This window comes from Aotus nancymaae, unplaced genomic scaffold, assembly GCF_030222135.1.
Source record: "Aotus nancymaae isolate 86718 unplaced genomic scaffold, 86718_ANA_hifiasm-v0.15.2.pri h1tg000089l, whole genome shotgun sequence".
Taxonomy (NCBI): Eukaryota; Metazoa; Chordata; class Mammalia; order Primates; family Aotidae; genus Aotus; species Aotus nancymaae.
Window position 1 is genome coordinate 25,255,508 of NW_026988504.1, and position 21,465 is coordinate 25,276,972.

Genomic DNA, 21,465 nt, shown 5'->3' on the forward strand with positions numbered 1-21,465 from the left:
CCACGCCTGGTGGAGCGGGCGTGGGCAGGGTTTCAGGATTTGAGGAAGAGGAGAGATCACTGAGAACTGGGGTGACCAGGAAAGGCTTTAGGGCAGATTTGGATTTGATGGGCAGAAAAAGGAGGAAGGAGGGAAAAGGGTATTCTAAGCCCATATTTAGTGTATCCATGGCATGATCCAGGATAGCCTGGACTTCATCTGAGCAGAGTGCAATGATCCTGTAAGGAAAGTTACTAGGAATTTGCTAAACAATGTCAGTTCTTGCTGATAAGGGTTTCTAGATAGTTATTTCGTTTAAGAAAAGAATGCTAAAAAGGCATAGAAATAGACAAGATCACTTTATAAAATACCTCAAAACAGCTTTAAAAATACATACATGTTTTACCAAATCTTATCAAGAATTTTTTAGCCACACCTTTAGCACTAAATTGGCTTACAGGATCCGTTTCCCTTGGGCAGAATGGCTTTTGGCCCAGAGAACACTTTGTTCTTGGCCAAAGGGGCTGGTTACTCTGAGCAGGCGTTGCTCACCTACACAGAGAGGCCTGGTCCCCTTCCACCTCTGAGTCTCTGTTTCCTCATTTATAAAAGTAGGAATAGTAAGACTGACTGTTTGTCTTTCCCCGCTCCCTATTCTCTTTTTTTTCCCCTTCCATTCTTTCTTTCCTTTCTTAACACAATTCACCATGGGACAATCACTCATTCATTCATTTATTAATTCATTCATTCAGAGACATGTAGAAGCCCAGCACTGTGCTTGACGCTACAGAGATTTCAAAACAAACTGTAAGATCAATCCCTGCCCCTATGCTGACAGTCTCCCTGGGAAAATAGGGCTGAAACGTAGACAATCAGAAGGCATCAGTTAATAGGAGGCCAAGAAATCCACCAACAGTCACTGTTGTGGGCATTCAGAGCTGGGAGCGCACAGTAGGGCTGAAGCAGGGGCCAGACTCCAGGGGAAAGGCCTGGCTGGGACTGGGCCCTTAGAGGCTGTGGGGTGGGCCTGTGGTTTGGAGCTGGAAGGCCTGGGTTTTAGCCTCCCTGGGAAGCCTGTGTGGACCTTGGTTAAGCCATTTTCCACTCTGACTGTTGGATCCTTCTGTAGGAGTCAGCACCTTTGGTCCACATCTGTGTTGCAGGGTGTGTGGAGGTCTTAAAGAAGATAGCATGCCTTGAGCAGCTGTTCAGACGCTTGCTTAGCTGTGATCTATGACAGGCTCCTGAAACAGCCCAAGACTCATCTATTTAATGGGCTACTGGTGATACCAATCGCATGAGGTTGTGTGAGGACTGAATAAAAGAATGCATAGAGACAGATCAGTGTGGGGGCTGGTGGGTACTAAATGCTCATTGAATGATAGTTGCTACCATCAGCCTGGTTATTGATAGGGCTGTGTGAAAAGAGCTCCGATTCAGGCAAGCAGAAGGAAGGGCTTATCCATTTCTCAACCAGGGCTGGGGAAGACACGCCCTCCTAGATGTCATCATGGGCAGGTGTCCAATTAACTGACCTCTAGGCATTGTGGCTAGAACTTAGACTCTACAGCCTGGACAGACTTCCTGGCAAGGGAAGGAGTTGGGAAGTGTCCATCAGGGCTCTGGAGTATCTAGGGTGACGAGCTTCTCCATTTTGCCCAGGACTGAGGGTTCCCTGGCATATGAAACTTTCAGAACTAAAACCAGAAAATTCCTGGGGAAACAAAGAAAATTGGTCACCCTAGTCATATTTTCTGGGCCAATTCAAGAACCTTCTGTGTCTCCCTGGCCGCAAGACCCCTGCCTTCCTGCAACAACCAAGTTTGCTCTTCCATCTCCTGGGAGCTCCCCGGAGACCTCCTCTACTCCCTCGGGCCCATAGAAGAAGTCAAAGTTGGAGAAAGTCAAGACGGTGGCTGAACTCCCACGCCTGCTTAATGCGGAGGCTGAGGTCTGGGCTCAGATGACAGGTGCCTTTGAAGAACTGACGGGGACTTAGTCTTCCCAGTGATGCGGGGTGGTAGACGTGAGTCTTGACATAGCAGCGGGGCTCCCATTTTATGAGGCTGGTAAATTTTCACAGAAAACTAAATAAGAGGTTAATGAGGGGTTTTAATAGAAAGTGGTGTTAACTTTAACGAGGAGAAAACACTTTGTAAAGGCCAACCAACGCCCACTGGGGCAGAGATATAAATCTGGAGTAAGGAGCTGCTTTTCTGCTTTGGGGTATCTGGTCTTAGAGATCTATCAATTGCGTCTGAGTTGCTGGGGCCATGGCTTCCAAAAGCCTCAAGGCTAGCTTCTCTTCTGTGTCTCTCAAGAGCCCAGGAGGGGCCAGTGGGGGCTCTGCTCCTGTGTCCGCAATGTACTCCAGCAGCTCTTGCAAGCTCCCAAGTCTCTCCCGTGGGGCCCGAAATTTCTCTGCCTGCTCAGCAGGGCTGGGTAGAAGCAGCTACGGGGCCGCCAGCTGCCTCCCTACTCTCTGCTTTCCTGCCGGAGGCTTTGCCACCAGCTACAGCGTGGGTGGGGGCTGGTTTGGGGAGGGCATCCTCACTGGCAACGAGAAGGAGACCATGCAGTCCCTGAACGACCGCCTGGCCAGCTACCTGGAGAAGGTGCGCCAGCTGGAGAAGGAGAACGCCAGCCTGGAGAGCCGCATCCGGGAGTGGTGTGAGAAGCAGGTGCCCTACATGTGCCCCGACTACCAGTCCTACTTCCAGACCATCGAGGAGCTCCAGAAGAAGGTAAGAGCTTCAGAGTGGCTTTGGATTCCCAGGAACTTGGTGTCACCAGCATTCATTGGTAGTTCTGTTCCCATAGGGCATGTTGGAAATCACTAAGCATGTTCGCCTCTGTGGCCTCATTTGCTCCTCCCAATAACCTTATGAGGGAGGTATCATTAGCTCATTATACAGATGAGAACACTGAGGTTCAGAATGGGTAAGTGACCCAGATGGCAGTTACTGGAGCCAGAACTTGAACATAAGCTCTATGAATTAACTCTGTGACCTTTGGTACTATTGTCCACCCCTCTGAGTTTTCATTTCCTCTTTTATTTAAAGTCAGGGGATTGGGTTCGATGTATTTAGTGCAGTTCAGCTTCCCATAAGTAACTCAGGGAAGAAAATGCCTTCCAGAGGAGTTTCCTTCTTGCCAGGCTTCATATCTGCTTCTCACTTGTCCCAAACGTACAACTGAGTCCTGTGAGGGGCCATTTATGACCAGAGAATTCTGGGGGATGTTGACAACAATGAGCTGCCCTGGGCCCCTAGCAGGGCTGGGAGACAGGGAGATGGGAAGATGTTGATGACAATGAGCTGCCCTGGGCCCCTAGCAGGGCTGGGAGACAGGGAGATGGGAAGATGTTGATGACAATGAGCTGCCCTGGGCCCCTAGCAGGGCTGGGAGACAGGGAGATGGGAAGATGTTGATGACAATGAGCTGCCCTGGGCCCCTAGCAGGGCTGGGAGACAGGGAGATGGGAAGATGTTGATGACAATGAGCTGCCCTGGGCCCCTATCAGGGCTGGGAGACAGGGAGATGGGAAGATGTTGATGACAATGAGCTGCCCTGGGCCCCTATCAGGACTGGGAGACAGGGAGATGGGAAGATGTTGATGACAATGAGCTGCCCTGGGCCCCTAGTAGGGCTGGGAGACAGGGAGATAGGAAGAAGCTTCGTTTCATCATACTAGGCCCTTCCGTTTCATTTTCATGCAGCTATCTAACCTGGGTCACAGGTCATAGACGCACTGCATTGGAAGGGACCCTGGAGTTTACATAGTTGATCCCCAGAGCCTGCCTTTAACCCCCCAGTGCCCATGGAGTAGCAGGAATCCAGGATGGCTGACTTCCTCCCTCCAGAGGCAGCCCTTGTCAGCTTTAGGGAGCTCCAAGAAGCAGAATGTCCTTTCTTGCAATGAAATAATGTTTTTATACCTCCAGACCCTGTGCAGCAAGGCAGAGAATGCCAGGCTGGTGGTGGAGATTGACAATGCCAAACTGGCCGCAGATGACTTCAGGACCAAGTGAGTTGTCCTGCTTGTCCTATGCTTGGGGGTTGCTAGAACTGGACACAGGTGATGTCTGGGCTCAGGGGTTTGGCTCTGTCACTGAGGCATGAAAGCAGGACTCACAGCACCTGGCTAGCCTGAGGGCAGACCTGACTTAGATGCAAAAAAGAAATGGAGATGTAGGTGCCCTGTTCTATGCCTGCAGGTATGAGATGGAGGTGTCCCTGCGGCAGCTGGTGGAGTCGGACATCAACGGCCTGCGCAGGATCCTGGATGACCTGACCCTGTGCAAGTCTGACCTGGAGGCCCAGGTGGAGTCCCTGAAGGAGGAGCTGCTCTGCCTGAAGAAGAACCATGAGGAGGTGAGCACGGGGGAGGAGATGAGCGTGGCAGAGCAGGTGAGCTTGGGGGAGGAGGTGAACATGGGGAAGAGGTGAACATGGTGGAGTAGGTGAGCATGGGGAACAGGTGAGCATGGGGAGGAGGTGAGCACGGGGAACAGGTGAGCATTGGGAACAGGTGAGCATGCAGAGGAGGTGAGCATGGGGAACAGGTGAGCATTGGGGGACAGGTGAGCCTGGGAGAACAGGTGAGCATGGGGAGGACGTGAGCATGGGGAGTAGGTGAGCATGGGGGAACAGGTGAGCATGGGGAGGAGGTGAGCATGGGAAGGAGGTGAGCATTGGGGGACAGGTGAGCATGGGGAGGAGGTGAGCATGGGGGAACAGGTGATCATGGGGAGGAGGTGAGCATGGGGAGCAGGTGAGCATTGGGGGACAGGTGAGCATGGGGAGGAGGTGAGCATGGGGAACAGGTGAGCATGGGGAGGAGGTGAGCATGGGGAGGAGGTGAGCATGGGGAGGAGATGAGCATCGGGGGACAGGTGAGCCTGGGAGAACAGGTGAGTATGGGGAGGAGGTGAGCATGGGGAGGAGGTGAGCCTGGGAGGCAACCCTCTGGGAGTTAGTACTGACTCTGGTCTGTGCTATAGGAAGTGAACTCGCTGCGCTGCCAGCTTGGTGACCGGCTGAATGTTGAGGTGGATGCTGCCCCACCTGTTGACCTGAACCGCGTTCTGGATGAGATGAGGTGCCAGTACGAAACCCTGGTAGAGAATAACCGCCGGGATGCTGAAGACTGGTTTGACACCCAGGTAGGTACTTGGGAACAGTCAGTGCAATAGGGGTACATGGTGGCTCACATGGAAGTGACCCTGGGGCTCTGAATCAAGAAACCTAACTTTGAGTCCCATCTCTGTTTTGACCTTGCTGTGCGTCTCGGGCAGGTTGCTGTCCTCTGAGCAACAATGTCCTCAAGTATAAAACAAATGAGTGGGACCGGGTGACTGGGAAGGTCCTTCTTGGCTCACGATTGTAACTGGCCTCTGTAGCTCTCTGAAGCCAAGTCCCTGGTGTTGCTGACCAGGTCCTGTGTATGTATGTTTCAGACTGAGGAGCTGAACCAGCAGGTGGTGTCCAGTGCAGAGCAGCTGCAGTCCTGCCAGGCAGAGATCATCGAGCTGAGACGCACCGTCAACGCCCTGGAGATTGAGCTGCAGGCCCAGCACAGCATGGTGAGCCCCAAGGCAGGGTGGAGCTGCTATTGCACCAAGCCGAGGAGCACACAGCCTCCCCAGCTTCCATGCTCCGACCACACAGGCAGGCTCCAGGGGTCTATGTTCTTGAGCATCAGGGCTTCTCTATGTGGAAAAGAGGGAATGAGGGACCAGCCCCAATCACGAATCCCTCAGTGGTAAAAGACAAGAGACCTGTAGCAACTGACATGTCCAAGCAGTAGCTCCTATATTTTTGTAAGCAGATACATCTTCTGAGTAATTATCAGTTACTCAAAGATGGTATTAACAGGGGATACTCTCTTGATCAAAGAAGCCACAGGGCCTAATTAGCTCATCTCAAATAAGATGTCTGATTGTGGTTTGTCCTAGATGGCTCAAATTCTGATTCTCTGAGCTTCCGTTCTTGGATTCTGAGGCCTCACTGAGACCCAGATGAAGCTTCCTTGCTCCTTCTCTGACCTCTAGCCTTTTTCATCCTTACATAACTCTTGCCCTCACAGAGAGATGCTTTGGAATCCACCCTGGCGGAGACGGAGGCCCGCTACAGCACCCAGCTGGCCCAGATGCAGTGCATGATCACCAACGTGGAGGCCCAGCTGGCCGAGATCCGGGCTGACCTGGAGCGGCAGAACCAGGAGTACCAGGTGCTGCTGGACGTCCGGGCCCGGCTGGAGAGCGAGATCAGCACGTACCGGGGCCTGCTGGAGAGTGAGGATAGCAAGTGAGTATCACTGCACGTGCTCTAGTCTGTCTTCTGACTGCAATCTACAAAGTTCTGGGGAGACAGCATGGTGCCTGGAAAGAGTCTGGCACTCGGAGTCTGGAGTCCTGGGTTTTAGTTCTGGTCTTCTTGCAAATCATCATGTAACTCCAGCAAGCCCCCTTTCCTCTCAGGGCCCCTGTTTCCCTTTTGGTAAAACAAGGGGGTTAGGATCAGGTGATTTTTAAGGTGCTTTCCAGTTTGCATAGTCTAGGATCTGCTTTGAGTTATAGCAAACAGCAACTGGAAAATCATAGTAATCCGACTGTTTTCTTTTTTCTAGGCTCCCCTGTAACCCATGTGCACCTGACTATTCGCCCTCCAAGTCATGCCTTCCCTGTCTTCCTGCGGCCTCCTGCGGTCCTAGTGCAGCCCGCACAACCTGTAGCCCCCGCCCCATTTGTGTGCCCTGCCCAGGGGGCCGGTTCTGAGAGTGGCTGACCCAGAAGGCCATGGCCATTGTCTCCAGGGCTTGAACTTGGCCTCTACCCAACTCTAACCCTTGTAGCCCAGTCCCCTTTCTTCATGCAGAGCTCAGACCCAGGGTCTGGTCCTGAGAATGATCACTGCAAATACATGCCTTAAAGTTTCTCAGAGCCTGTCAAGACGGCTGGCTGCCTACAAAGGTCTCAACTCCTCATCATTTCAATGGGTGCCGGGGTCTCTGTTCTTGGGCTGCCTCCTGGGTCAGGTTTTCCCTCTGGGTGCTGTTCCGGGGGATTCTGAAATGCAGTCGAGGGCTTTTGTTGGCAGAACAATAAAGTGCATTTGTTCAGTCCCTTGATGCTCAACTTGCCCCATTCTGGTGTTGTTGGCTTGTGTCTCTGTTCTGTTCAGGGGTGACTGTTGGGCAGATGAATGGGAGATGTGTGACCAAGTATGACCCTTTGGATGACAGGGTTACTGTGCCCTGTTTGGGGTGGGTAGAGGCCTACATTGAGACCTTTGGCTTGGCTTCCCCAATGAAGACCTTTCTCCAAGATTCCAGTGTGGGGCCAGGTGTTTCCAGACCTATCCTGAATCCCTCTTAGTATATGTGGTCACCTGGGATACCAGAGTGGGATGGATAAAACTGGTATTGAAGCTGAGATCAGCATCATGGGAAGAGGTTTAGGCCACTCTATCAGCCTCATGTCTGTGGTCCTTGTAAGACCAGTAATAGGGTGTCTCCCACCCAGGATACTTTTAGGGGTGCATTTACATCACCCCCCTCTTCCATTGCAGCCCTTTCATGCAGCCCTCCAAGCTTAGCAACCCCCTTAACAACCCACCGCCCATCATAAGCAGGAGATGGAGAGTGTGCTTGCCTTCACGACTTCTATCCCTAATGCTAAGGCTCTTGTCCTTGGGAGGTTCACGCACCTGCTTGCGTGCTCTTGCCATCTGGTGAGGGGTACAACGAGCCCTTCTCAGATGGGCGTGAGAGCTCCCAGCATCTTGACCCAAAGGCTCTCATCTGTGTCCAGAATGTCGTCCCTAGACAGGCCAGGCAAATAGCAAGTTCCATTAATCCCAGTGGGAAAGGGAGAAGGGCCAAGACCAAAGTTTCTGAGCTAAAAAGGAAGACGTGCATTCCCAGCTGGCATGTGCTCCTCATAAGATGCTGAGAGTACCTGCTAAGGATCTTCAGTCATGTTAAGAGAGCTGTAGCTATGTCCAAGGGGGAGAGAAGACGGCTGGAAGACGCTGACCAAGGCAAGCTGGAGACCCTCGTCCCTTGAGGACATCTGGTATAGTTCATTGTGATTTGAACACAGAATCCTCCCCTCTCTAGTCCCCCTTTGGTTGCTCCCAGTCCCCCTTGCTCCTGGCATCTGGCACCACCTCTGTGTTGGTCTTTTTGGAACCCCTTCGCTAATTTTGCTGAGGCTTAGGCTCTGAAAGGGGTGGTTGCCTCAGGATCATTCACTTTACTCAACAAACCCTTAACGAGCATCCCCCTATGCCAGGAGGCGTGTTAGGTACCTGGGAAGGACTGGTCTGTGTAGGAGGGAGCCTTTGGGAAGAAACAGGAAGGACGCTTACTTGCCACATTTTTTCTTTTCTCCCTCAGCGGTGGCAGGAGACTGGTTGAAGGGGGCCTTGACATTAGTGCAACGAACGTGGGCTCTGAATGTGGCGTCGGATGGACCTGGGTCCAAGATGTAGCTAACTAAATCATGTGTAATCCCACCTCTAATTATTATTTACCTCATTTGCTTGTGCTTTTTAATTATAACGCTGTTTCCACCCAAGTTCTCAACCTTGCCTGTACATTGAACGACCTGGAGGGCTTTAAAAAATACCGATGCCTGCTCTGAGCCCCAGAGATTCTGCTTTAGTTGGTCTGGGATATGATCTGGTATTGGGATTTTTTGAAAGCTCCCTGGATGATATGAACACGCAGCCAGGGTTGAGAGCTCATTTGTCAGGTGGAGGATCTTTTGGCATTCCAATTGGGAGTTGCAATTGGGTTGCTTAAAGGTCCTCCACCTGACTCCGACGCACTGCAGGGGGCTCAGGGGAACTCTGACATAGACTCTAGCACTACTAGGTCTGGTCCCTATTATGCTTGAGATGGAGTCTTGCTCTGTCACCCAGGCTGGAGTACAGTGGCATGATCTCGGCTCACTGCAACCTCTGCCTCCTGGGTTCAAGCGATTCTCCTGCCTCAGCCTCCTGACTAGCTGGGACTACAGGTACATGACACCACGTCTGGCTAATTTTTGTATTTTTAGTAGAGACGGGTTTCACCATGTGGGCCAGGATGGTCTTGATCTGTTGACCTCATGATCCGCCTGCCTCAGCTCCCAAAGTGCTGGGATTACAGGTGTGAGCCACCGTGCCCGGCCCCCCATTATGCTATTGACTTTCTCATTTCTGCCTTTTCTCTCTCTTTTGATTTCAAATATTTGAAATAAATTTTAAATTAGTTATTTTTTTCCTTTTTTGTGGCTTCATAGTATTCCATGGTGTATATGTGCCACATTTTCTTTTTCCAGTCTACCATTGATGGGCATTTGGCTTGGTGCCAAGTCTTTGCTATTGTGAACAGTGCTGCAGTAAACATACATGTGATTCTGTTTTTAAGGTTTCCCTTTGGTCCCTTTGGTCAAGACAGGGTCTGTTCAGTCAACTGGGGACTTAGGATTTTAGTTTTATTTCTCAGTGGTGACACTGACCCTTCCCAATTTGCCTTTGTCCTGAGAAAAAGTGATCTCCCCGACACTCCTTTCTCTTATCCTCCAAGGAAAGCACCATGGCAGAGACAAGAACTAAGGACCGCTTTCCCTAGACCCATGTTTCCCACTGACACAACGCCATCAAACATAGATACAAGTTTTGCTTAATATTTTATACATTGAACACTAAGAACAAAGTGTATTTACTGTGTTGGGAACTTTGAGCTCTCACTCACAAAGCATGCAACAGGGTATTTGGGAGGTACTGTTCCTGGTGAAGGCAGCTGAGAGGTAACTATCAGTGGACAGTGATCCTAGCATGTGTGGAGAACTGCCAAGATAAATTGAACAAGGGTGATTTGCATGAAGCATGGAGGTGGCTCCTGGGAATGAACTCACCCTGAGAAAGAGAGGCTAGAGTCCACACACTGGGTCTAAGATGTTCTGAGCACAGCATGCAGTGCCACTCAGATGATCTTTCAAGGTCTCCTGCCTAAGCTGCAGCAACATCAACAACAAAGGAGGAAACACTAAATGAACTAGAATATGAGACCACAAGAATTTAAGCCTGGCCAGGCACAGCGGCTCACACCCATAATCCCAGCAATGTGGAGGCTGAGGTGGGCGGATCACTTTAACCCAGGAGTTCAAAACCAGCATGGATAACCCGGCAAAACCCTGTCTCTACAAATAATACAAAAATTAGCCATGCGTGGTGGTGTGCGTCTGTAGTCCCATCTACTCAAGAGGCTGAGGTGGGCGGATCACTTTAACTCAGGAGTTCAAAACCAGCATGGATAACCCGGCAAAACCCTGTCTCTACAAATAATACAAAAATTAACCATGCGTGGTGGTGTGCGCCTGTAGTCCCATCTACTCAAGAGGCTGAGGTGGGAGGATAGCCTGAGCCTGGAGAGTTCAAGGCTTCAGTGAGCCATGATCGTGCCACTGCATTCCAGGTGGGGTGACAGAGTGAGACTCCATCTTCAAAAAAAAATAAAATTTTTTTAAGAATTTAAGACTGAGATGTTACAATAGACGGCATCAACCCACAGCAGGGGAGACAGTATCGGCATCATCTCAAGGGAAGAAGACATAATTAGCAGATTGGTTATTAGGGACAATCTACGGACTCGGGGAGTGGCCTTGGCACAAACCACAGCACACACTGTGATGGGAGCCATTAACCTTGGTTAGACATCAGAGGTCATAAGTAGGAGCCGGGCACCAGCACCATGGTCACTGTTAGCATTTGCAGGCACCTGACTTGTAATATCCTAATCTGAGTCTAAATAACTTTGTGGGTGAGGGTCCCAAAATACATATGTAGTTCCTCTGGTTAAACAATTCAAGTGAGAAAAGAAACACTTTAAAAATAGGTTGGGTATTGCTCAAATATGGAAGATGGCAAGATGGTGCTTTTTACCTTTGAGTTATTCAGTATTTCACAAAGGAGTGTTTCAGAGATGCTTTGAGCACTAATAGCATTGTGTCTCCCCAGGAGGATGTATGAGCTCTGGGTGCTTGTTGATTTATTTAAGCTCCTTGTAGATTCTGGATATTAGACCTTTGTCAGATGGGTAGACTGCAGAATTTTTCTCCCATTCTGTAGGTTGCCTGTTGACTGTGATGCTAGTTTTCTTTGCTGTTCAGAAGCTCTTTAGTTTTTGTCAACTTTGGCTGTTGCTGAAATTGCCTTTGGTGTTTTAGTCATGAAGTCTTTGCCTATGCCTATGTCATGAATGATGTTGCCTAGGTTTTCTTCTAGGGTGAAAAATTGCATTTCTAACACGTTCCTGAGTCAGGTTGATGCTGCTGGTCTAGGAACTACACTTTGAGAACCACTGATAACACCTTATTAAAATAATAATGATAGTTTTTGGGTGAGAGGATTAAACAGGCAAATTAATGCCAAGCACTCAACACCATGCCTGGCAGTCGTGTACGTTCCGCAAGTTCCGGCTATGATTCTGAAGGGTGGCCTGATGCGTCTCATCCCATGTAGTTGGTATTGCCATCACACCTCATTCCATCCGATGCTGTCATCTCCTCTAAACAGGTAATCCAGACAAGGTACTGAAATTTATGGCTGTTGCAGAGAATCAAATTGTGAGAGTAATTGATCTGACCCTTTCAATTGGCATGAGGAAACTGAGGTCTGGAGAGAAAAATGACTTTCCCAAGGCCATATTGCAAGTCAGAGGCAGCATCTCTATGCTCTACTTTTTTTAACGCAGTGAAGGGGCTAGGTGGCATTTTCCCTTTCCTGTTCTTGTACTGACACTTCTAGGAATACATGAAACATAAGGCAAGTACTTATGCCCCAACATTATATTAAGAAGATTACTGAATAAAAAAGTGGCTACAACACACACATACTAAATGTGAAGCTCACAGCTTTTGCAGCCAGGACCGAAAACCACACTCCAGCATGTTGACTTCTTAAGTGAATGCCCAGGGCTTCCATAGTTGGGCGCATCTGCTCCCCGTCCCCTGGCTTAGCTCATTCCAGGGCTATAGAATGTCCTTTCTCAAGGGAGTGGATTCACACTGCTTCCATGCTCTGAGATCCTGCAGTGAGCCTTCCCCATCTGCCACAACAGAGTAAAAGTAGAACTTGTTCCAACTGTTCTATCTCAGTCTGTTCAACAAACAGTTATTGAGCACTTGACAATTGTGTATGTGGTGCGGTGATAATTGAATGGATGGTCCAGAGAAGGTCAAGATAGAGCAGCTGCCACCTGGAGATGTTCATGATATGGGCTTTTCCAAGAGGAAGGATCCAACTGGAAAGATGTACCTGATTCTTAGGCTTCTGTTTGGGTCTTTATGTTTTTTTGCCATTTGAAGGGGTGCACCATTCCTGGAAGTACTGCAATACCAGTTCAATGCATACAGTGGACGGAGCAAGCTCCGATTCCATCTCCCTGCTCCAAAAATCCATTTACTATAATGTCCTTGGATAGAGGACCTATCAGATATTAAACTGATACCACACTTGATCTTACCTAAAAAGGCTGAGAAGTGAGGCTGCCTGTGTCTTGAGTTCATTCTCTCCCCACTGGTGTTTTCTTCCCCTTGGCAGGAAGATGATGCCTGTTAGAAAGCCTCTGAGGCTCCTTTTCCTTTCTGCCTGGATTTACGCGGCTGCCAGTATCGGAGCAGTTTCTACCACCCACACATTTCCTTGTTAAATGGTCAGGCCTCCTCCCACAGGGAATACCTTCATTAAAAGAGGCAGCTGCTGCCACACAGACCTGCAGGCTTTCTCAGGGCTAGAGCAGGTGGGTGCAGTGGGCAAAGCTAATGGAGGCACAGGCCGGGTCGCAGTGGTTTCCTGGAGGCCCCGCCCTAGTAATGAGGGCCCAGGCGTGCAGCTGACCCTTTGAAGATGTGCTCTGAAGCTCTCTCATGGTGATCAGTGACAGGAGCCCAGACTCCTGCTTTAGCCAAATGATAAGGTTGGGCTCTTTTATGAGGAAAGGAACTCATCATTGGAAATCAAATTACAAATTAATTAGCAGCTTCCTCTGGGGCTGAGTGTAAACATCAATACCACCCAATGAGGAATTTCTATCATGAGCCCCCTCACCGCAAGGGCATAAATGGCCCGGGCGGCATGGGGTCTGTAGACATCCAGGCAGCTGCGGCGGAGGAGAAAGGGCCTCCCCAACATGGCATCCACCTGCTGTGTCACCAGCAACTTGCAAGCCTCTCTCAAGAGCTGCCCCCGGCCTGCCTCGGTCTGTTCCGGCAGTGTGAACTGCCGGCCTGAGCTGTGCCTGGGCTATGTCTACCAGCCCATGGCATGCCTGCCTTCTGTCTGCATGCCCACCACCTTCCGGCCAGCCAGCTGTGTCTCCAAAACCTATCTATCCAGTTCTCGCTGGCCAACCAGTGGCATCTCCAGCGCCATGGGCGCCGGCAGCTGGTACAGCGAAGGGGCCTTCAATGGTAATGAGAAGGAAACCATGCAGTTCCTGAATGACCGCCTGGCCAGCTACCTGGCGAGGGTTCGAGAGCTGGAGCGGGAGAACGCGGAGCTGGAGAGCAGGATCCAAGAGGCCTCTCATTCCCAGGTGCTCACCATGACTCCTGACTACCAGTCTCATTTCAGGACCATTGAGGAGCTCCAGCAGAAGGTGAGGTCAGTGGCGAGGTGAACAGGCTCTTTGGGAAGGGATCTGGACTAGTTCGCATTCCAGATTTGAATCTCGTTAGCTTATTAAGCTATGTTCAGGACAAAGAGAACTCCCTAGGGCACAGGGTTATTTTATAATGTGAGCACTTAGCCTGAGGCTTTCAGGTGGAGAGATCTTGTCTCGATTCTACCGTTGCCTCATTGCATGACTTTGGGAGGTCCCTTCCCTTCCTCAGGTCTCAGTTTTCCCATCTGTAAAACAGGGATAGTAATGGGCATTATCTAATGGGGTTTTCAAAGGATTCGATGAGATGGTGCAGGTCAAGTGCTTGGAACAGTCCTTGGTCCACGGTGAGTTTTCAGTAAATGTCAAGGACCCTTCTAACTGTCACATGAATGACTTCAGACATGAGATTCTTTCCTTCCACATTGCTCAGCACATTCAAAATGGGGAATTTGAATTAACAAAGCTCCAGGTTTCTAAAGAATACATCTCAAGTTCTTCAAGGAGTAGCAATTCACTAAATATCTCCCAGAGTTCCGGGGAAGAGGGCCTTCTGCAGGGCTGGCTGCAGGGGTGCTGGATCCTACCTTTGCTGCTGTCTTCTCTTCATTTGGATTCTTCTTCTTTCTTCTCACCCTGAACAACCCTCTTCATGTGCCTTGACCCACAGATTCTGTGTACCAAGGCAGAGAACTCCAGGATGGTCGTGAACATTGATAACGCCAAGCTAGCTGCTGATGACTTCAGGGCCAAGTGAGTTTGGCCAGGAGACAGGGGTTGGGGGAGGTCCTGTCCTCATAGGCTCTTAGGCAGCTTTCCATTAGTTTCATGGAGGGTTGGGAAGTGCCGGCAGTCTAAGGCCTTCCCTGAGTTCTGCATTCAGTTTGACCCTCGGTTGCTGACCCTGTCCCTGTGCAGGTACGAGGCGGAGCTGGCCATGCGGCAGCTGGTGGAGGCCGACATCAACGGCCTGCGCAGGATCCTGGATGATCTCACTCTGTGCAAGGCTGACCTGGAGGCCCAGGTGGAGTCCCTAAAGGAGGAACTGATGTGCCTCAAAAAGAACCACGAGGAGGTGAGGCTGGAAGTCATGCTGAAGTGGCCCCGGGAAGCAGAGGGGAAAGAACGTGGGTACGGGGCTGGATAAACATGGGTTGAATTCCCAAGCCTGCCGCATGTTGTTTCAGTGAATATGCCCAATTTAGGGAATCTTCCTGAGCCTCCTCATCTGTAAAATGGGGACGACATTGTCATGCAGGGTTACTGTGAGGATTTAATGGATAGGATATGGATCGTGGAAATCCCCAAGGCATGGATATGAAACACCTGCCACTTGGTCAGTGCTCAGAAGTGTAGTCCCCTTCCCTTCTGCATTTCCTGGGCTAGCTGCCAAGTGCTCATTCCTGGTGACTGCATGTGTTTTCTCGAGAGCCACACACCAGAGGTAGAGTGGTGCAGTGGTGCCAGGGGTGAGTTGTGTTCCGGATCTCATGTTGAACGGCCTGTCCATCTCTGCCCGGCCAAACTCTCAGAAGCAGTCCCATCTCTTCCGAGAGGGAGTACAGCTGCAGTGGTCTCCTCCTTGGCCCCCATCCTTATTTTGTCCTCTCTTCTGTTTGCACATAAAATACTCAAGCTGAAGCCACAGGCAAGCCCTTCACTTTCTGTTTTATTCTTATCTCCTGAAGTTTCTAGGAGGGAAAGCCCACTGCTTTGGGCACCTGTGTGCTGCCAAGCCCACCTGAGCCATGGCGTTTTTTTCCCTCCTCCCTGGTTGACTCTCAACCTCTTGACTTGGGATTTGAATGAACAAGTGCCTCCGAATCTTGGCTGGGTTTCCTCAGGCTTAAGTGTAAAGTAACAGCCAGTAACCACGTACTCACTGAGCACCCCCGGGTGCCTGACTCATCTCGCTCAAATCAGAGAACTGGGAACGACACCAAGAAGCCACTAATGAGAAGTTATCACACACCCTGGCAGCCTCAGTGATAACTTTCCCTCTTTGGCAGCCAAGCCTGGGAGGCAGCTGCCCTTACCCGGGCCTTGAACTAGTCAAGCTGGGCTCCTGCTACCCTCTTCTCAGGATGAACACAGGCTGGGAGGGTGGCTGGGAATACTAGGGGGACCGGTTTCCCATTTTAGCCCAAATGCATCCAGCAAACCCGGACGCTGCTCTTGGCGACTGCCAAAGTGATAGGAAATGTGCTGCAGTGAGGCTCCTGTCACAGGGGTATCCGGCTGGAGTCTGAAGAGCACTGGGATGCTGCCGGGTGGACTGCAGTCCTTGGGGGCCATCTAATGCTCCCATCCTCAGCATCTTCTGTTGCATCTTTTCATGTCTCCCTGGGGAGGTGAGGCAGGATCGTATGATTGTCACACTTGCCTGGAGCTCTTGTGCCTTTTCAGGAAGTCGGTTCCCTTCGATGCCAGCTTGGGGACCGCCTTAACATCGAGGTGGATGCTGCGCCCCCGGTGGACCTGACCAGGGTGCTGGAGGAGATGCGGTGTCAGTATGAGACCATGGTGGAGGCCAATCGCAGGGACGTGGAGGAATGGTTCAATATGCAGGTGGGCCTCTCACAGTGGGGGCAGCCTCCTCCATGTCCCTAGGAAGGGACTCCAACCTTTTCCTTCTCCCTACTGCAGATGGAGGAGCTTAACCAGCAGGTGGCCACAAGCTCTGAGCAGCTTCAGAACTACCAGTCAGACATCATTGACCTGAGACGCACGGTCAACACGCTGGAGATCGAGCTGCAGGCCCAGCACAGCTTGGTGAGAGCTGCTGGGTGGGCAACCTCCCTCTGGATCCTAGGCATACTGAGCATAGGTTCGGGCCTCCAGGAAGGAGGAAGAGGAGGCCCAGATTTCAGCCACTATGGATGCTCATCCTGTTGACCTTTCCTGGAGGGAGGTTTTTTCTGAGATCCAGCTCAGAGATAAAAGAGGCATGTTTCAAATCAGACATGGGTTAGATGGACACTGTCAAACTCGACTCCACAAGAAGACTTGTTCTATGCTTAGCCTGCTTTTCCAAACCTATGAATCTCAGTATCACCCATCCTGATGCCCAGGTTCTTCTCTGGACCAACTCAACCAGAGTCTCTGGAGGTGGCGTCAGGTCATGGGTATTTTTTGACGGCTCCCATGTGGCTCTAATGTGCAGCCAGGGTTGAAAACCACTGTACTAAATGCTGCCATCAGGGAGGTACTTGGGAAATCTCAGATCCAAAGCCTGAAGCCAGACAAAGGTTGCAGAAGGAAGGAGAAATTTAGGATCAGACTTACAAATTGAAACTGGTTCCATCACGTACCAGCTGTTTACACTTGAACAAGTCATTTGACCTTTCTGGGCTTCCGTTTCCACAGTGACTCAGGAAGAGAGGGCTCATTCCCAGCACCAAAGGGAGGTCTGGCTCTTCTCGTTTCTTTCTGAAGCAGGCCATGGCAAACAGCTCCCCTCCTCATGGTTATGTCTTCCTTTGCCTTAGAGGGACTCCCTGGAAAACACGCTGACGGAGAGCGAGGCCCGCTACAGCTCCCAGCTGGCCCAGATGCAGTGCATGATCACCAACGTGGAGGCCCAGCTGGCCGAGATCCGGGCTGACCTGGAGCGACAGAACCAGGAGTACCAGGTGCTGCTGGACGTCCGGGCCCGGCTGGAGAGCGAGATCAACACGTACCGGAGCCTGCTGGAGAGCGAGGACTGCAAGTACGTAGGCACAGCTGAGGCTCAGAGAGATGCGGGCAGGGATTCTGGGAGGTTATAGGAAGCAACTGGATCTACCCTTGAGGTACCATCAGCTTAGAACCCCGTCCTGACCATGGAGCCATTAAGGAGCTGGTATGTTCTGAAAGAAGTCAGGCAGTGGTGTTCATGCTGCCATCCTGTACCAGGCCCCTTGGAGACAATTCTATCTCATTCCAAGCTGGCAAACTCCTTCTAACTGCCCACCATGGGGCAGGCTCTATGGAGGATACCAAGACAGAGGAAGGCAGGGCATCTGCCCTCCTATTGTTTCCATGTGTTCAGGGAGATAGGCAGACAGGTGACTGGAGGTCGTGGCATGCAGGGAGCTTAGGATGAAAGGCAGCTTTGTTAATAGGACCTGCATGATCCTGCTCCCACCTCTTACCCCAGCCTCACCTCATAGCTCCATTGCTCTCAGATGGAGATTTTAGCATATTGGGAGGACAATCAGTAGCCTCGTGTAATTGAGCCCTGGTGGGGAGCAGGACAGGGAGGATCAGCTGTGGACCATTTATGGAGAACCACGCAGGTTGTGCGGGGAAGGGAGGGCTTTATTTTATAGGCAAGTGGAAGGACTTACTATTTTTTTGAGGAGGAAATGAGAGAATTTACTGTGTGTCTTCTCCACTAGATCATAAACATCTAGACTTCAGAGACATTATAATACATTTTTATTCCCTGTACATGGCACACAGTAGATCCTCAGTAAATGTCTCTCAAGCTCAAAGCTGTTCTTCAAGAAGATGGCCCTGATAGAAGCAGGAAAAACTGAGTAGAGGGAGGGGAACCAGGCAGAGAAACTGTTCAGGAGGCCCTGGCCACAGCCTAGGTAAGCAGTGGGGAGGGCCTGAGTTAGGGCAGCAGAGGCATCAGCTCTAGACACTGTGCAAGAATCAGCAGGACTTGGTGGCTGTCTGAATGCAGGGTACCTCTGGGTCATGGACACCTGGTGGACTAGTGACCGATGTAGCCATTTCTTATTCTGCATTTAGCCCTGCTTCTTTACCATTCAGAACCTATAACTTTAGGGCAAGTGTTGCAAAGTCAAATATTTGCAAGGGCCAGGTCATTAACATGCATGAATGACATGGGTCATATGGAGACTGTGGAAAAGCAGACTTGCCTTGTCCAATCCAGGCAGTGCCATGTCCTCAGGGCCATTTCTATTCTGTGAGAAGCAGGTCCAGTATTGCTGGATCTTCCAATAGTTCCAGGGAAGCTGAGAATCTGGATTTTTAAAAATGTTAAATTCTCCTGATGCTTAAATATTTTCAACAAGTTAAAGAAAATACAGTGCCAAGCAAATGGAACACATTTCAGGTTGCACGTGATCCTCAGGCCTCCCATTGGTTCTCTGAGCTATTGGGTTTCCATCCAATGTTCAGTGTGTTGTTTCTGATTTTAAGTGCATGCCTGTCAGTCTCTGAGATCATCCTTAATCCTTTTACCATGTATTAATTCTTCATTCATTTATGTTGGAAACAGATGCTTGGTGCTGCAAAGAGATATCAGCACTGAGACAAAGGATCTCTCAGCAAGGCAATCTTACTTTCTGCAGAAAGGGTGCTACTTGCCAGCAGTCTTGTCACGAGAGTGTAATGAACAAAGGAAAGGCAGGCATATTTACTCCTTATGCATTGGGTCCTTACTGCTGTGTCCGATCTCAGTTGGTTAGAGCCAGACCTCACAATCTAAACTAAACCCGATTGGCTAACAACTTAAAACCTTTCTTAACAGGTGAAGGCAATGGAGAACAAAGGAAAAGAGGGAGTCTAAATAAGGAAGGGACAGGAAGCTGCTTGCAAAAGGACTTAGAAAAGTAATAACATAAGTATCTTGGTTAAAGTGCAAGGACAAAGAATGTACTATGCCTGTGAGCATGTCTAGCACAAATATCTTGGTTGAAGTATAAGGACGTAGAATGTACTTATTCTCTTATATCTAACAGCGACATAAGATAAGGCTTAATGAAGAGTTACTAGCATAAAGCAAGAAGGCTTTGAAGAAAGTTAGTCTTTAAAAGAAACTATTATTTCTAACATATATTATTATTAAACAATAAGCAAGACTTTGAAGAGGAACTCTCTACTCTCTACAATTTATTATTTTGTCTTATTGAAATATTCTTATTTGGTGTCTATTATATGCCAGGTATGCAGGGTGGGTATGTGTATGTGGCTGCTGGCCTCACTGCCTGGCAGGGGAGACAGACCATAATAGAATGATTACTAATCACGATGAAAGGAGATACATGTACCATAGGGGCTTTGTCTCAGAGAGATGGGGAGGCTTCAAGGAGGATGTGACAGCTGAGTTAAACTCTTAAAGAAGAAATGTAGGTGAGTGGAGAGGGAAGAGGGTTCCAGAGATGTAGGATGCAGGTCACAAGTCCTGTGGCCAGAGCAGTATAGTCCCTGCAGTAGCTGGAAGAAGGTCAGAGTACCTGCAGCTCCAAGAGCAACGGAGCTGAGTGAGGCTGGGGCAAGAGGTGGGAGCAGGATCATGCAGGTCCTATTAAGGAAGCTGCTTTTCTTTATTTTTTTATTTTACTTTAAGTTTGGAATACATGTGCAGAACGTGCGGGTTTGTTACACAGGTATACATGTGCCATGGTGGTTGGTTGCCCCTCTCAACCATTCATCTAGGTTTTAAGCCCTGCATGCAGTAGGTATTTGTCCTAATGTTCTCCCTCTCCTTTCCCCCGACTCCCTGACAGTACCTGGTGTGTGATGTTCCCCTCCCTGTGTCCCTGCGTTCTCATTGTTCAACTCCCGCTTATGAGTGAGAACATGAGGTGTTTGGTTTTTTGTTCCTGTGTTAGTTTGCGAGAATGATGGCTTCCAGAGGAAGCTGCTTTTCATCCTAAGCTCAAATGGAAGCCTCTGAAGGTTTTAGGCAGGGGAGAAACATGATTGGATTTGTGACTGTAGAAGATTGCTCTGGCCACTAAGTGGACAGTGGTTAGAAGGGGCTCGATCAGGGTTGGGGAGATCAGTTAGGAGGACATGAGGTGACTAGGGCAAAGATGGCAGAGGCTGGGACCAGGGAGGCTGGGCAGAGAAAGCACAGTAGATGGGGTTGAGAGGCATCGGAGGGGTAGAATCAGCAGGACCTATGCCCGAGTGGGCCTTCTCTACTAATCCTGTCCCTCTGTGACTTTCTCCGGCAGGCTTCCCTGTAACCCGTGCTCCACTCCCTCCTGTAACCCCTGTGCACCCTCCCCGTGTGTGTCCCGCACCGTCTGTGTGCCACGCACCGTCTGCGTGCCTTGCTCGCCCTGCCCCCAGGTCCGCTACTGAAGTCCCTCTGCATCAGCCGATCCTGGAGGGCCTGGTATTCTGTGTCCACCAAAAGAGCAGGGACAACCCCGGCCAGTAAGGAAGATCCTGAGCAGGGCCGTGGATCACCTGCAACAAGCTCTGATACTCCAGGGGGCGCTCCAGCCCTCACCACTTTGAAACTGCCTCTTTTTCCCGTGGGTGAACTGTTCTCTTTGGTGATGTTTCTGGTTGTCTGTGCTGCCTCAAAGAGCGAGTGTTCTTCGTTAACTGGCGAATAAAATTGCACTCAATGGCCCTGCAAACATGTCTGTCTCTGCTTGTCACTTATGCTGCTGCGTCCACAAGCCAATCCTACTCAACTGGGCTCAAGAGGAACGTGGGCAAATTCTTTCTTTGTTTTTATTCCTCTTCTGCTTCCATAGAGGCTTGAGAGGTGTTCACTAAAAAGGCCCGCATGCCATAAACCAGTTAAAACTAATCAATTGCTCTGGGGCCAAGTAATAAAAGAATAAAGAGAGGAGGGAGATAATTATGCCAGAAACTTAGGCCAAATTACTGTAATTGAGAATAATAAACCCACCTCTAAATCTCATTACAGCTGGGACAATGGGATCATTCATTCTTTCAAAATATCTTCACTGAGTAGCTACTGGGTGCAGGTTCTGCATTAGAGGCTGGCTAATCCAGGGGAGAGTTCCCAGACACATTGTTAGTAATGCCTCATTGGATTAAATGAGGCATTCCTTGCAGCAATCTATGAAAAAGATACCATTATTTCATCCATTTTGTAAATCAGGAAACTG

At 50.0% G+C, this 21,465-nt stretch overlaps 2 protein-coding genes and 1 non-coding gene across 3 annotated transcripts; 2 read left to right on the forward strand and 1 right to left on the reverse strand.

Annotated features, from left to right (window-relative positions):
* The first annotated feature begins 2,198 nt into the window (after positions 1-2,198).
* Positions 2,199-7,106, forward strand: KRT35 (keratin 35). Its single transcript, XM_064369715.1, has 7 exons — positions 2,199-2,723; positions 3,924-4,006; positions 4,197-4,353; positions 4,983-5,144; positions 5,439-5,564; positions 6,068-6,288; positions 6,611-7,106. The coding sequence occupies exons 1-7, from the start codon at positions 2,253-2,255 to the stop codon at positions 6,756-6,758; spliced, it is 1,368 nt and encodes a 455-aa protein (XP_064225785.1). The 5' UTR covers positions 2,199-2,252; the 3' UTR covers positions 6,759-7,106.
* Positions 7,107-12,335: 5,229 nt separating this feature from the next.
* On the reverse strand, positions 12,336-12,517 carry LOC135271756 (U2 spliceosomal RNA). Its single transcript, XR_010339889.1, has one exon. It is a non-coding gene; the product is annotated as a U2 spliceosomal RNA (small nuclear RNA).
* Positions 12,518-13,101: 584 nt separating this feature from the next.
* KRT32 (keratin 32) lies at positions 13,102-21,254 on the forward strand. The gene is made up of 7 exons (XM_012444135.2): positions 13,102-13,630; positions 14,304-14,386; positions 14,552-14,708; positions 16,040-16,201; positions 16,280-16,405; positions 17,122-17,342; positions 20,551-21,254. Exons 1-7 carry the CDS (start codon positions 13,163-13,165, stop codon positions 20,678-20,680), a joined length of 1,347 nt encoding a protein of 448 aa, XP_012299558.2. The 5' UTR covers positions 13,102-13,162; the 3' UTR covers positions 20,681-21,254.
* Positions 21,255-21,465: the final 211 nt, after the last annotated feature.